Source organism: Leptonotus elevatus, chromosome 1 (assembly GCF_054856555.1).
Source record: "Leptonotus elevatus isolate MCC_2025b chromosome 1, RoL_Lele_1.0, whole genome shotgun sequence".
Taxonomy (NCBI): Eukaryota; Metazoa; Chordata; class Actinopteri; order Syngnathiformes; family Syngnathidae; genus Leptonotus; species Leptonotus elevatus.
The window spans coordinates 2,518,828-2,535,652 of NC_141239.1; the positions used below are offsets into that span (position 1 = coordinate 2,518,828).

The following is a 16,825-nucleotide window of genomic DNA, read 5'->3' on the forward strand; positions in this document are numbered from 1 at the left end:
TGCAATAAAAGTGAGAATTTGAGAGGAGGGCAAATACTTTTTCACTGCAAAAGATATCCGACATGATTTGAGGTCATTGTCGTAGCCGCTGACACTTGGAACTGGAGCAATGTTTAAGATAAACGCAATATTAACCTGAATGCCGTCTTTAGACTAGTGGAGGCACATACAACATATTGTTATTATTATTTTCAATCAATATGAAAAAGGTCGAGATCAGCGAAGGACGACACGAGAGGAGCTGGTTAATGATCTCCCTCAACAAAATGCAACCCCCCCCCCCATGTCATTCTTTCAATTTTTTCCTGATATTCTGTCTATCACTGTTAAAATAAAGTTGCCATAAAAATCAAAGACTTATTAATTCCTAAGTATGAACATTTTTTAAATAAGCAGGATCACTTATTTCCTCCCTCTCTATTTTATTCAAAATCATTTACAGCACACCAGACTCACTCCCTTCATCTTTTTAAGCTTTAAAGATGGCTGCTTTTCTCACCAGCACACTTGTGTGTCTCAACAAGCTTTTTACTAGAGAATCTTTTAGCACAAACACTGCAACTAAATGGTTTCTTCCCAGCATGTGTTCTTGAGTGGCTTTTTAAATTTCCCTTGTCAGAGAAGCTTTTGCCACAGTCTGGGCAGGAAAAAGCTTTTTCTCCAGTGTGGGTTATTTTGTGTTTTCTTAATGCACTATTGTTACTGAAGCTTTTGCCGCAGTCTGAACAGGAATAAGGTTTCTCTCTGGTGTGTGTTCTTTTGTGTATTGTTAAAGTACTCTTGTCATTGAAGCTTTTGCCGCAGTCTGAACAGGAATAAGGTTTCTCTCTGGTGTGTGTTCTTTTGTGTATTGTTAAAGTACTCTTGTCATTGAAGCTTTTGCAACAATCTGAGCAGGAAAAAGATTTCTCTCCAGTGTGTGTACTTGTATGTCTTGTTAAATTTCCCTTGTGAGAGAAGCTTTTGCTACAGTCTGGGCAAGAAAAAGGTTTTTCTCCAGTGTGTGTTCTTTTGTGTATTTTTAAATGTCCCTTGTCAGAGAAGCTTTTGCTACAGTCTGGGCAAGAAAAAGGTTTTTCTCCAGTGTGTGTTCTTTTGTGTATTTTTAAATGTCCCTTGTCAGAGAAGCTTTTGCCACAGTCTGGGCAAGAAAAAGGGTTTTCTCCAGTGTGTGTTCTTTTGTGTATTTTTAAATGTCCCTTCTGAGAGAAGCTTTTGCCACAGTCTGGGCAGGAAAAAGGTTTTTCTCCAGTGTGTGTTATTTTGTGTATTGTTAAATGTCCCTTGTTAGAGAAGCTTTTGCCACAGTCTGGGCAGGAAAAAGGTTTTTCTCCAGTGTGTGTTCTTTTGTGTATTGTTAAAGTTCCCTTCTGAGAGAAGCTTTTGCCGCAGTCTGAGCAAGAAAAAGGTTTTTCTCCAGTGTGTTTTCTCAGGTGAACTTTCAAACTCTTCTTTGAACTGAATGTTTTCGCACACTGAGAACAGCGGTTGTTGTCAGCATGATCACCTTTAGCGTATTCATCATCGTCAGTGTCAGCAGACTGTGACCTTATGTCATCACTTTGTGCTAGTGATGATCCCCATTGGTCTGCATCACCTTCTGTCTCCATGTGTTGAGGAGTTGAGCTGCTCGGAGGCTCCGCCCCTCTGTCCTCCTCACTCTCACCCATGACTTCATCTTTACTCTTAAAAGGGGCGAAGGTCAGTGGTGTCTTGGTGACATCATCCTCAAACTCCTCCTCTTTGACGAAAAGGGGCTTTTCTTCCTCTTTGATGTAAGGATGCTCTTCTTCCTCCTGTTTCACATGAGGAGACTTCACCACCTGTTCCTCAGGACGAAGATATTTCTCACCAACGTCTGCGGGACACAAGAAGGCAAACATACATTTGGTCGAGTTAAGTCAAATCTCTAGCGCGCCTTGATGTTGTGTATTATTGTTTCTAACCGGCCGCTACGTGGTCTCGACGAAACGGCCTAAATGTGCACATTTGTTTTATTCATAACCGCTTGTAAATGTCTGCAAGATGATGTTGTGTATTATTGTTTCTACAGTGGCACCTTGACTTGGGCTCACCGCACAGGGTGCGATGCGTCAGAACCCGACTTGAACCGAACCATCGGTGATTTTTTTTTTAAGACGGTTGGCGACACAATCCCGCACATGATCAGATCTAAAATGGACACCCTCCGACGGGAACCGCACAAGCCTGGCTTTTAAGATGCACCAATCTCATCTCTCCGAGCCCAGTGAGTCGATTTGATTCCACAATGTCAAGCCTGCGCTCCGGGCCGTCTTGATTTTCATGCAAATGAGGATGCCACAGCGATTGGCTGACAGTCGGCTACATCGCATCTCCTAACGGCGCACAATGGCACTAATGCCCCTTTCTAGCTACGTCCATCTGTGAAAACACCAAAAGAAAGGCCACCCATTCACACTTAGTACGTGCTTAGTGCTGTATCTATTGAATATTTTTAAAATCGATTAATTTATCAATTATCCAATCAATTAATCAACTAATCAGATTCATTTAAATGTTGCATTTAAGTGTATTAATGTACCTGCAAGGGGGCACAAGCCAATGTCTTCTTGTGCCGGTCCCAAGCCCGGATAAATACAGAGGGTTGTGTCAGGAAGGGCATCCGACGTAAAAACGTTGGCCAAATCAAACATACATGTGAATCAAATATATGACTTCTATACCAGATCGGTCGAGGCCCGGGTTAACAACGACCGCCATGGGTGCTGTTGACCTACAGGGTGCCGGTGGAAACTGGACTACTGTTGGTCAAAGCAGGAGAGGAGGAATGTGTGTTTGTAGGAAGGAAGAGAAGAGGAACACCAAGAGTCTGGGACCGAGAGTAGGGACTTTTTTTTTTTTCTCTTTTTTTTTTCTTAAGAGCTCAGTATTGTTCATTCGGAAATGTCATCATCAATGCTCTTTTTTTTTTTTTTTTTTTTTTTAATATATATATATATATATATATATATATATATATATATAAAAAAATGTTTTGTGTGTGTGTGTGTGTGGGTGAGTATGTGTATGTGCGTGCGTGCGTGCGTGCGTGTATTTGTTAGCTCACCAGAAAACCTATTAGAAAAAATCTCATACCGTTCACCTAAACCGAACACCAGGAGACCCGAGGGGACCGAAGAAAACCAAGGAAGGCGAAATCCAGCACCGACCAGACACCCCCCACCAGAACTCCTCCCCAGCCCAAGAAACATCCAGACCCCAACAAATCCAAAAAACATAAAATCAGGGAGGCCTCAAGAGACCAAAGGAGAGACCGAGAAAAGGAAGGAAGGACAGACGAAGCCGCGTGAGATCCGCAGACACCAGCCTCCACCGATTCAATAACCTGAGGAGGAAACAGATTGTGTCTGAGTTTCGGTAGATGCGACACGGACAGGGGACCGCAGCACTGCTCTATACTGCGGCCCCCAACCGATGGCTCCTCCACAAGCCCCCCCCCCCACCCACAAGTTGTGTGGTGTATTAAAATTGGAGGGGAGTTGTAGGGTGAAGACGGTGTTTCCACCCTACCCCACCCCCTAAAGTGAGTTATGTGCCCTATATGTCTATAAAAGTGTATTGTGCAAACCTAGTGTAGTGAGTTAAGGAGTGACCAGCGGGGCCCTCCCCAAGCGGGCGGGGGCAGGAGGCGCACCGGCCCACCAAGCCCCCACCCACCCCACCAGGACCCCGGCGGGCATATGGGACCCGCCCGGCGGGGCGATAGGGCTCGCCCCCCGGATACTGGGTCCCGCCCGAGGTGTCAGGACGCCCACCGGAGCGGGGCGGGCACGACACCAAACCCCAGCCACCCCCGCCGGCCCCCATAGCACCGAGACCCGGGCCATGGATGGAGCCCCCGGCCCAGGGGAGGGGAAGGAAGGCGTATTGGGGAGGGGGAAGGGAGGAGGGAAGGGGACGACAAGAAGGGCAGGGGGCAGCGGCAGGGACGCAAGGAGAGGGTGAGAGAGTAGGGACTTTGATTGTTGGAACCATGACCCATCAAAAAATATATATATATTTGGGCGACTCAACCCCACACATGGATCACTTTGATCTACGGAAAGGTTTTGCACCAGTGTGTGTTCTTTTGTTCATTGCTAAAGTTGACTTTTGAGAGAAACTTTTGCCCCAATCTGAGCAGGAAAAAGGTTTTGCCCCAGTGTGTGTTGTGTGCGCTTTCAAACTCCATTTTGAGCTCATGCCCTATCACCGATAGCATATTCATTATCATCATCATCATCTTGAGGAGAGTGGGACCTTATAAGAGATAGACCGATACAGGCCGATATTGGGCATTTTGGTCAATATCGGTATGAGCTCTTTTTTTTTTTTTTTTATCTGACGGCCGAAATAAGGTAAATGTAAAACCATTTTAATCTCAGGGAGCTATATATTTACATTTTCAGTTAACTTTATAAGAGATGCTACTGACCCTAGGAATCTTTTGAACCATTTGTTTTTGTTCGACATTGAAATGTGAAAGTTTAAGATTTCAGGTATTTTTAAATTTTGGCGTGAAAATATTTACTGTAGAGAACTAGAGAGCTGTGGAAATAACTTGCTTAAGTTTCCATTTAACTTTTTAAGACGATACAATGTATTTTAGAAAATGTTGACGCCAATATGCGCCATGAAAATGAATATCAGCTTCAAATATCGGTTATCACCCAACTAATAATCGGTATTGAACCTGAAAAAAACATATCGGCCTATCTTTAGACCTTATGTCATTACTTTGTGCTTGCGGTGGTCGCCAGTGGTTTGCATCACCTTCTGTCGTCATGTGTTGAGGAGTTGAGTTGCTGCTTGGAAGCTCCGCCTCTCTGTCCTCCTCACACTCACCCTTGACTTCATCTTCACTCTTTAAAGGGGCGAAGATCAGTGGTGACTTGGTGACATCATCCTCAACCTCCTCCTCTTTGACAAAAAGAGGCTTTTCTTCCTCTTTGATGTAAGGATGCTCCTCCTCCTTTTTAACATGAGGAGACTTCACTTCCTGTTCGTCAGGACGAAGATATTCCTCACCGACGTCTGCAAGACACAAGAAGACAAGCGTGAGTTGATGTGTATTATTGTTTCGACAGCAGCCCCTTGACTTGGGCCTATCGCACACGGTACGATGCATCAGAAACCCAAATCGAACCGGACCATTGGGGGGGGGGCACCGTCAGAGCTGAATTGACTTTTAAGGCGTGCCAATCTCATCTCTCAAAGCCCAGAGAGTCAATTTGCTTCTGCTATGTCAAGCCCTTGGGTCTATGTTTTTTGTATATGTAATATAATATAATATAATATAATACAATATAATATAATATATATATATACACAAATAAATCAAAGTTTTAAACAAATATCCTCCACTTGTCTTACCTGCCCCCGTGATTTTATTCTTGACCATTTTAAAAACTACAACTGGCACTTGATACAGTTGCCCCAGTGACAACAAAAAACAGACCCAAGGTCCATGGATCTAAGGAGAAATGAGGAAGTAAAGAACCTTAATGAATATGCGAATGTCACTTAACTCAGCCAAAGGCTGGACTCTGTTTGAATGTCACACCAACAGACCTTTTCCGGCTCCAACAGCTACATTGGAAGGGACGCACGTTCCGGAACCTCCAGAACTCAAACAATTAATATTTACTAACTCCCAGCTAACAAAAAACAACAACCAGATGCTCCTTCAAAAATAAATGATTGTGATTATGTATGGTTAAAAGTTATTTAACAAAAATGATCTGAGCCCAGGTGGACTGAACCCCACAAGGTGATGGAGAGGACATCTCCTTCAGTTCGCCTGCACGGAAAAGGGGACACGTGGTTCCACATCTCATCTACACGACCCTCCAGATCTGCCCCAGGCTCAGCGATCCCACCACCTGACGACCCGACCGGAAAACCACGTCTACTGATCCAGTGTCCAGCTGCCCCTATTGAGGACATCATTCAATAAAGGTTGAATCAGCTGCCCCGATTGAGGACATCATTCAATAAAGAACATCATCTCGAGATGGCTTTAAAGTGGGAACGCATCTCAGAATCAAGTGGCAGAATTAAAGTGTCATGTCCGGAGTCTTTCAGGTGCCCACCCTGACTCTCGTTATGGACCGAACCAGAGGTTCTGAAAGACCCCGAAGAATCTTCCAAAGGTCCAGCTTTTGCCCTCTCATCGGCCTGTGGCTCGAAGCCCAAATCTTGCAGGCACATGCTTTATGGACATTTTTCTCCCACTGATGTGAGTGTGTAGGGTTGATAATTTGCTGCAGGCAGTGCAGAGAGCTGTTACGGGACAAATGTTAATAGCAGGTGATACCTGTGTTCTTTTTACACAATTATATATTTTTCCTCCCTGATAATTAGGCTCTTAGGCGAGAAAATTATTTAACCTTTGTTTTTCCTCCCTGATTGTGTCATTCCAGATCTGATGCACACTCCCAAAGCAGATGAGGAGGTCGCGGCTTTTTGTTGATCTGGCCCTCACTGATTACACTCTGAAAACGGGATACACCCCTACGGCTATCACTTTGCATTCGCAAGTGTTCCGAGCAGCCATTTTGAAGGGCATTCCCAAGTCTGTGGCAAAGGCCATGGAGGCATCTTCCCGGTGCTAAGGTAGACAAACACAAAAGTACAGACACACAATTTGCTATGGTGCAATTGAAATTTTTGAAAAAGCAGGAAGAAAACACTTTTGCTGTGATCTCATCTCCCTCTGTTGATTCCGAGTGCATGATGTATCAAGCAGGTACATTCATTAGTCAAGGTGCGCCCCCTGGGTGGCCCAACATGTGCTTCTATTGTGAACGGCCTGGTCATTGGACCCACGATTGCAGACAGCGACTTCAAGCGTTTGGGTGGAGAGGCAGAGGCCAACAAACTGCACGTGGCTACATTCGAGGAAAGAGAGCTACAAGGATATTCCCTGAATCCACATGCTCAGTGACTGTTCACAGATTATTTTGCATCCTTTTGTGTTTTGCATTCTTTTGCGTTTGCACCTAACTGTCCAGTCAATCTTTTGGGCAGAGATCTCCTCTCATCAAATGCAGCCCTGATGGACTTATCCTGGAATTTCCGGATGATAACACCTACTGCTGATCTGTCTCCAGTGTCACCTCACAGTGCCCGCTTGTTGAACAATGCCCTGTGGCATGCGCCACTGCCAACATCTACTGAGAAAGAGTGGATATTGACTCCAGTGATTGGCTCGAATCTAAGCACTTCTGAGTTCTCTGGTCACCTTGGGTTCGTAACCTCAGATCTTATGATATGGTAACTGATTGTATGCATTGCACTCTGTACAATGACAGATCAGGGGATGAGATCTATAGCGAGGCATTTCAGAAAATTGAAAACAACATATGGGAATTTAAAATATGATGAATGGCAAAATGTATTTAAATCCCAATTGCTCTATTTGCCGTCACTTGATGTTTATTGGATTTAGTCTAATACATTTTTACCCACTTTCGTTTTGGAGCACCAGCTTCTGGATTGGCACCATGGAAGTAAAACAACCAACAGCAATTTTGCTGGTTATATATATATATATATATATATATATATATATATATATATATATATATATATATATATATATATATATATATATATATATATATATAAAATTAACATCGCTGTGGTCCATGGATCCCACTGATGTTGATCTCGGTAACGTCTCACCTATTGTGTTTCCCCAATACTCTGTAAAAGAGGCTGGGATGATTAGCATTTCGGAAACAATTGACGGTTTGCTCAAAGCAGGAGTGTTGTGTGAAAATTTCGGCTCTGATTATAACACGCCTATTTCACCCGTTGAGAAGAAAGATATTGGAAAGTTTCTTGTGATTTATGACCTGCAAGAGATTAATGCGGCCGTCTTAACTCCTACTTTTTCTGACCCGAAGTCCTCACTCTGCATTGTCTCAAATTGCATCAGCCCACACTCATTTCACTTGCATTGACATGGCTAAGGCTCTCTTTTTCATTACAATCGCCTGCCTCAAAGGCTTTGTCTCTTTAACGACTGTCTTCGACAGTTGCTGTCTTCATTTGAACTACCCCCTGTTGTTCCTGGTGCTTACTGACAGCTCCATCTGACACTTCTTATCTTGGAGCCACGATGTCTCTGCTCTTCATCTCCTTGAAACAGCATCTTTCCACTGCTACAGCTTTTGTGATTCCTGATTACAGTCAAATGTTCTATCTTGACGTGTCTGAAAAGGTCAGCAGTGATTCTGCTGCTCTTTATCAGAAGAGGGAAGGGGGAAGTCGACAAGTTTGTCTGTATGCATCAACTCCACTGGAAAAATATGCACACATGACAGTTCATGTTGAATTAAAAGAATGGAAACGAATTAGCAATCGAACAGCAAAAAAAGGTTGCGGGGTACCAACCTACACTCCAACTAACTGTAAGTGAGTCTGAATGTGATAATCCACAGGAGGTGATCAAGCTGTGACAGAAAAAAGTAAGTCCAGAGGGGGACAAAAATATGAAGCATATGGCGGAAAGAAGGTAAATATATTCCATCTCAGAAACAATTGAAAAATCTAATTTTTGGAGCCCATGGAATATGCCATTTAGGTGTGGAAGAAACATTGAGACAATTACACACTTGGTCCTTTCATGAGACAAATTGTTAAATTGTTGTGTTTGCAAAGGGTATAATAGTATGCATACATCTGAACCTCCCCAGGGCACTCACGGTCCGGCCAGACGTGACAGCTCTGGGGTCAGATGTTTTTTGATGGATTTCACTGACGTGATAAAACCAGTGTCAGGATACAGATATTTGCTGTTAATAGTGGATTCCTTTTCAGGATGGCCAGAGGCATATTCATGCAAATCTAAAACAGTAAATATCATGGTAAAACATTTGATTAATCACATACCATCACATGGGTTTCCTAGAAAAATTTGATCAGACAATGGAACCCATTTCAAACCCATTGCGTTGGGTCGGGGGCGCGGGCCGTGTTGGGGTGGGGGGCGCTCCTGCTCCTGGGTTTGCTCTCCGGCCGGTGGCCCTGGCGGGGCCCGGGGGTCGTCCTTTGGCGCTGCCGCGGCCTGGGGGGCCCTGAGGTGTTGCGCTTGCTCTGTTCCGGCGGGGGTTTGACGGCTCCCCTCTTTGGTGGAGATTTTCATGCATGCCAGATCCACCACACCAGCATCTACCGAAACTCAGACACAATCTGTTTCCTCCTCAGGTCATTGAATCAGTGGAGGCTGGTGTCTGTGGATCTCACTCGGCTTCGTCTGTCCTTCCTTCCTTTTCTCGGTCTCTCCTTCGGTCTCTTGAGGCCTCCCTGATTTTATGTTTTTTGGATTTGTTGGGGTCTGGATGTTTCTTGGGTTGGGGAGGAGTTCTGGTGGGTGGTGTCTGGTCGGTGCTGGATTTCACCTTTCTTGGTTTTCTTTGGTCCCCTCGGGTCTCCTGACGGCGGTGTTCGGTTTAGGTGAACGGTATGAGATTTTTTCTAATAGGTTTTTGGTGAGCTAACAAATACACGCACGCATGCACGCACGCACACACGCACGCACGCACATACACATTCTCACCCACACACACAAAAAAAAATAAAAATAAATAAAAAATAAAAAGCAATGATGATGACATTTCCGAATGAACAATACTGAGCTCTTTATAGAAAATAATGAAATAATAATAATAATAATAATAATAATTGATTGTGAATATGTATGGTTAAAAGTGATTTAACGAAAATGATCTGAGCCCAGGTGGACTGGACCCCACAAGGTAATGGAGAGGACATCTCCTTCAGTTCGCCTGCACGGAAAAGGGGACACGTGGTTCCACATCTCATCTACACAACCCGCCAGATCCGCCCCAGGCTCAGCGATCCCACCACCCGATGACGACCGGAAAACCCAGGCTCAGCGATCCCACCACCCGACCGGAAAACCACGTCTACTGATCCAGTGTCCAGCTGCCCCCATTGCGGACATCATTCAATAAAGAACATCATCTCGAGATGGCTTCAAAGTGGGAACGAATCTCCATCTGCTGCTGCATCGCGACACTCTTTCTCATATTAACTTTTATGCCAATCTGGTATCTCTGGAAGCCCTTCAGTACAACTTTGAACATAACCACAACACATCATATTAAGCAAAGTATTGATTCTCCACAAACTCCCTGGCACCTCATTCGAAAGGGGGACATCTCTTAACTCTTTGACCGCCATAAACGTTATAAAACGTTTAGTAAAAACCTACGGAGGGGCGCCGAGGATGTTAAAAGACGTTCACTATGTTTTTTTGTTTTTTTTTGGAAACGGGTGGAGGAAAGCCTTGGGCAGCTGTGTATCAAGTATCAAGCAGATCTAGTTAGTTTAATGACTCGTTTTGGCCCCTAGATGGCAGCGATGACTTTCTTTGCACAAGGTTGGGTGGGCCGCTCACCGTGGGCGTCAGTATAAGACGTGAGGCGGAGCTAGAGTGTTGAGGGGACAATGGCTGATGATGCAACAATGGCTGATGAAGCAACAATGGCGACCGGTTGCAAGCAGCTCACGCTTGAGCATTTTTTTCAAAGACGGAAAGCATCGATCAATACTAAAAAGCGCATTGATGTCGACGATGATGATGACTCAAAGTTGGAAGCCTTGACGCGACCGTTATGATCACGTAGTAAGCCTCACCGGCTAGCTCTGCTAACGCCGGAAAACGCGCAGCACAACCGACCGGGTACTTCTGCACAAGCGGACATTCGATCGGGCGACGGAGAGTAGTCGAAAAGCATCGACCAATGCACATTGATGATGATGATGATGGTGAATCCCGAGGTTGACGCCACAGTTGGACGCGGCCTTTATTCTCACGTCATAAAGCCTCACCGGCTAGCGCTGCTAACGCCGGAGCTGCACAAGCGGACATTCGATCGGACAATGAAGAGTACTCCGAGTCCAATGCATATTCATCGGAGGAGCGGGTACAGTCTGATCACGGAGAAGACACTGGTTCTGGACTACGATGCCACCATGAATGGAGTGGATAAGATGGATCAGAACATCTCTTACCACCCAGTATAGCAACTGAAGGACACGAGGAAGCCAGACGTAACACCACCGTAACGTAACCATAGCATGATCCTGATATTAGACTTTATGGCAACACACACTGCAGTATATACTTGCTATTCCCCGGAAAAAACGGCCGGCAAGAAAGTGTAGCTTCTGCACGCGAAGAGGCAATCGCAGTGAAACTAATGTGTTGTGCAAATCCTGTTGCGTCTCCTTGCACGCAGGGGAGTGTTACACAAAAAGAAAAACTGTCGTTGAAACATCCAACATAATTGTAAATAGTACCACAGTTGCACACATTTGTAAATAGTTTAGTCAAATTGTTACACTGTTGAATGTAAATAAACGTATTTTGCTATCAAAAAACACTTTTTCATTCTTGTTGGTAGTGTGCTATAGAAGTAAAGCACTGTTTAGATGTTTGTGGCATCATTCATGGACAAAAAGAAGTGTAAATTTCACTAGAGTGCATGAAATAATATAGTTTCACTAAAAGCTTGATTTCTCCGTATTTTGGTCCAAAACAAGAGCATTTGGATGAAACTAACCATATTCTATTGTTGATTACTGAAGAACGGAATAAGGTAGAAACAAACTTTTTTTTCTGATGAAAGATGAGAGTTCAATCTTTCATTTGGTAGTATGTGTGTTTCTATGGACCTTGAAAGATCAGTCAAAATGCTTAAATCGGCTGGCACTCACAGAATCCCTTTTCTGAAAACGTCTGTCAGTCAAAGAGTTAATGTACCTTTCTTTATATTTAAATGAAGTTACTTTTGCTTCGATCTTATCTAACTATATATATATATATATATATATATATATATATATATATATATATATATATATATATATATATATATATATATATAACCTCAAAAGCTAGATTGATTGTGATTCACTCAAGGGAGTTTGAAGGGAAAATAACCATGGTTTGATATGTCCTCATGTAACCTCTTATATAAGGATATGTTGTTGTCCTGAACTGTTGTACGAATCCAGGTGCCCAACAATTTGTGAATAAAGGGCGGAATCAGCCTGGGAGTGAATACCTTGTTTATACTACAGCCTTCCCTGCTTCGCAAACATGTTTTCGAGAGTGTCTGGGAGAGGGCTTGGACAGCCCGGTTTCTCACGCTCACAACTTTTTGCTAACGAATAAAAGACGGAGCGGCACACTGTCCGGACGGAGTCCACTGTGGAACACGTACGATTGCCCAGCCGTTGTTGCAGCTCGCTTCACCCGGACCGTAGGCTCCCCAGTCTAGTGTCAAGGTAAGCGCTGATGATGATCATATTATGCTGCTTAACGTTCTAGTGTATTGATTGCTGTTTGCAGGGAATAAAAGGTACAATCATTCGAGCAAAGCACAGGCATTGATGACTGTCTGCGGGGAATAAAACTTACAATTATTCTAGCACAGTATAAAAGTGTTTATTGCTGTTTGCGGGTAATAAAAGGCACAGTTATTCTAGCAAAGCATATTGTGATGTCTCCTCTCCTGATCTGAAGCCAGCCATTTATGCATTCATATATTCTATTGTGTGTGTGTGTGTTATGAATAAAGTTTTGATTGATTGATTGCTTGAAGGATATATCATATTCTATATATAACAAAAGTAACTTTCAGGCACGATATGTGTGGTGCATTAACATGGCTTTGTGGCTACAAGATGCGGCTTCTACTTTTAAGCTTAGCACATAGAGTCAAGTTAACGTATTCAAATTGTATTTTGTTGTAAAACTCACTTCAAAGAGTTATTCACATTTGATCATATGTTATCAATTGAAAACGTATTGATGTGTGAAAACGTAGTATGCACTTAAGTTACAATAACATAATGGCTGGAATTATTTTACTGTGTACAGTAATGAGGACTGCATTTTGATATTTTTAACGCTGTATAGTAGTCCTAGTGCTAAGCAAGGGAGAGTAAGAAGTGTACAAACCTGCTGTGTGTAGCACAACTCGAGGCTCCTCGTAAACATCGTCCAGCTGTTGAAGATGTTGCTCGTTCTCTTCTTTTCCTCCAAAGAATTCCTCCTCGTACTTTGGTGCCGTTTTTGCAAACATTTTAGCACAATAATGCCAACAAAGTCACACTTGATCTCTTCTTGACCACGTGTTACGTGCTTCTCTTTGCTAGCGGCTAGCGAGCTAAGCTAAGCTAAGCTAAGTAGGGCGAGAAGCATCAACGCGCACCGAAACGAGTTCATTCACACGCTGAGATTTGATCAATGGTGTCGTAGACCTTCAAAGTAGTGATTAACGTCCTGTTTGGAGGTTGTAGTTGGTTCAGCACGGAATCGAAAATAATGATTTAGCGGAGGGCGTCTGGTTCCGTGAAGAAACGAAAGTAGATGTGCGTCGGAAGTCAGGCAGGACACGCCCCCGCTGCGATATGATTGGCTGCTGGAGATTGTCGGCTTCAAAGCAAGCACTGTCATCAAGTCATCGACAGATGTCGCCATTTTTGCTGCAGTTAGAAAGACATAAAACTGCGAGGTCTCATTTCTCCCTTTTTCAGTGTGTTGTTCCCGATATGTAAAGTTTAAATGCATGTTTAAATTAGATTTATTGTGGTGAATGTGCAGATTAAAAATTTGCCATCAAGATGAACAAGCATTTTGAGGTACCGTAAACTGAACGTTTATTATCAGGGATGCGATTTAACCATCACATGTTATGAGTTTAATTTATTGCTCTAGTACTGGCATTAGCTCGTAGCAAACATTTGATGCAGTATCTGATATATTACTGATATATGCAATATTTGTACTTTTGGCCAGTTTTGTCATCTGTGGCTTTCACAAATTCCTGCTGCAAGGTTTGAATGCAACACTTACCTTCTAATAAAGGTTAGTGATGACACGCCATTGCACTTCGAGTCGAGCACACTTATCATATCTTACGCTCCCCTAATGCTCAGAAGTACAAATGTATTGCATTTGCATTGTACTGTTTGTTTACTTAATGTGATCATTTTTAAACTAATCCAATCCACTTTATGTCAAAAGCACATTTTATAAACAAGTGTTTCCAAAGTGCTGCACATTGAGATCCACATATTATCATACATACACATGAAATCTAGTAAAAACCAACAATAATTTAAAAAAAGTCAATAAGTTACTAAAATACAATAAGTAAAATAAAGGAATAAATACAATAAAAATATATTTAAACCCCCCCAAAAATAATAATAAAAATGAAATAATAATCAAATTAAATAAAATGCCACGCGGACCACACAATTCATGCTGAACTAAAAAACAAGGAATAAAAGTGGGTCTTAAGCCGAGACTTAAAACACTCCGAACGTGGCCATACTGCACATCTGGCTTTGTGTGTCCCTGAAGGTATTTTCCACGCTAATTTGGGAAAATGGCAAGGTGGCTTTTTCTTCTATATTTTATTTCTATTTCATACACAAGGCAACTCAATGTGCTTCACATAAGCAAATACACAACACCTACAAACGTCAACAAACACAACCGTTAACGACATTCGGAAGCAAAGCAGAGAAAACAAAAGTAGCTTACAATATTACTAAAGCATACATTGGCGTTTAAACACATTAAAAGAAAACTTTAAAAACATTTCATATTCATAGTTTGAGTAGCTTTGAAAGCATTACTTTTACACTTTTAAGTAAAGCTGGAGTTGATTCTTCTTAAGTCTTCTGAAACCCTCATATCTATGAACGTAATGAACGTGAATACTTTTGACAGGGCCAGGCAGCTTTGAATAGTGTTTTGTCCTTGAAAAATAAAATCTCCACTTATTATTATCTTTGATATTGACATTTGTTTGATGATTTTAATCATTCAAGTGGGAAAACTGCAATAAAAGTGAGAATTTGAGAGGAGGGCAAATACTTTTTCACTGCAAAAGATATCCGACATGATTTGAGGTCATTGTCGTAGCCGCTGACACTTGGAACTGGAGCAATGTTCAAGATAAACGCAATATTAACCTGAATGCCGTCTTTAGACGAGTGGAGGCACATACAACATATTGTTATTATTATTTTCAATCAATATGAAAAAGGTCGAGATCAGCGAAGGACTACACAAGAGGAGCTGGTTAATGATCTCCCTCAACAAAATGCTCATCCCCCCCCCCCCCGCGTCATGCTTTCAATTGTTTTCTGATATTCTGTCTATCACTGTTAAAATAAAGTTGCCATAAAAATCAAAGACTTATTAATTTCTAAGTCTGAACATTTTTTAAATAAGCAGGATCACTTATTTCCTCCCTCTCTATTTTATTCAAAATCATTTACACTTTTACAGCACACCAGACTCACTCCCTTCATTTTTTTTAAGCTTTAAAGATCGCTGCTTTTCTCACCAGCACACTTGTGTGTCTCAACAAGCTTTTTACTAGCGAATCTTTTAGCACAAACACTGCAACTAAATGGTTTCTTCCCAGCATGTGTTCTTGAGTGGCTTTTTAAATTTCCTTTGTCAGAGAAGCTTTTGCCACAGTCTGAGCAAGAAAAAGGTTTTTCTCCAGTATGGGTTCTTGTGTGTATTGTTAAATGTGACTTCCGAGAGAAGCTTTTGCTGCAGTCTGAGCAGGAAAAAGGTTTCTCTCCAGTGTGTGTTCTTTTGTGTATTGTTAAAGCTGTCTTGTCATTGAAGCTTTTGCAACAGTCTGAGCAGGAAAAAGGTTTCTCTCCAGTGTGTGTTCTTTTGTGTATTGTTAAAGTTCCCTTGTTATAGAAGCTTTTGCCACAGTTTGAGCAGGAAAAAGGTTTCTCTCCAGTGTGTGTTATTTTGTGTATTGTTAAAGTTCCCTTGTCAGAGAACCTTTTGCCACAGTCTGGGCAGGAAAAAGGTTTTTCTCCAGTGTGCTTTTTTGTGTGTCTTGTTAAAGCTGACTTACGAGAGAAGCTTTTGCCGCAGTCTGAGCAGGTAAATGGGTTTTCTCCAGTGTGTTTTCTTGTGTGTATTGTTAAAGAGAACTTGTTATTGAAGCTTTTGCCACAGTCTGAGCAGGAAAAAGGTTTCTCTCCAGTGTGTGTTCTTTTGTGTATTGTTAAAGTTCTCTTGTCATAGAAGCTTTTGCCACAGTCTGAGCAGGAAAAAGGTTTCTCTCCAGTGTGTGTTCTTTTGTGTATTGTTAAATTTCTCTTGTCAGAGAAGCTTTTGCCACAGTTTGAGCAGGTAAATGTTTTTTCTCCAGTGTGTTTTCTTGTGTGGTTTGTTAAAGCTGACTTATGAGAGTAGCTTTTGCCGCAGTCTGAGCAGGTAAATGTTTTTTCTCCAGTGTGTTTTATTGTGTGGTTTGTTAAAGCTGACTTATGAGAGAAGATTTTGCCACAGTCTGAGCAGGTAAATGGTTTTTCTCCAGTGTGTTTTCTTGTGTGGTTTGTTAAAGATAACTTATGAGAGAAGCTTTTGCCGCAGTCTGAGCAGGAAAAAGGTTTCTCTCCAGTGTGTTTTCTTTTATGGACTGCTAAAGTTATCTTTTGATTGAAGCTTTTTCCACAGACTGAGCAAGAAAAAGGTTTTTCTCCTGTGTGTTTTCTCAGGTGAACTTTCAAACTCCCTTTTGAACTGAATGTTTTCGCACACTGAGAACAGCAGTTGTCAGCATGATCACCTTTAGCGTATTCATCATCGTCAGTGTCAGTAGACTGTGACCTTATGTCATCACTTTGTGCTAGTGATGATCCCCATTGGTCTGCATCACCTTCTGTCTCCATGTGTTGAGGAGTTGAGCTGCTTGGGGGCTCCACCCCTCTA

At 42.4% G+C, this 16,825-nt stretch overlaps 2 protein-coding genes across 2 annotated transcripts; both read right to left on the reverse strand.

The window, feature by feature from the left end:
* Nucleotides 1-356: 356 nt before the first annotated feature.
* LOC147180321 (uncharacterized) lies at nucleotides 357-1,610 on the reverse strand. The gene has a single exon (XM_086081238.1). It carries the CDS (start codon nucleotides 1,608-1,610, stop codon nucleotides 477-479), a length of 1,134 nt encoding a protein of 377 aa, XP_085937364.1. The 3' UTR covers nucleotides 357-476.
* A 13,780-nt stretch (nucleotides 1,611-15,390) lies between these two features.
* Nucleotides 15,391-16,825, reverse strand: LOC147180322 (uncharacterized). The gene has a single exon (XM_086071109.1). The coding sequence runs from the start codon at nucleotides 16,783-16,785 to the stop codon at nucleotides 15,403-15,405; it is 1,383 nt and encodes a 460-aa protein (XP_085927235.1). The 5' UTR covers nucleotides 16,786-16,825; the 3' UTR covers nucleotides 15,391-15,402.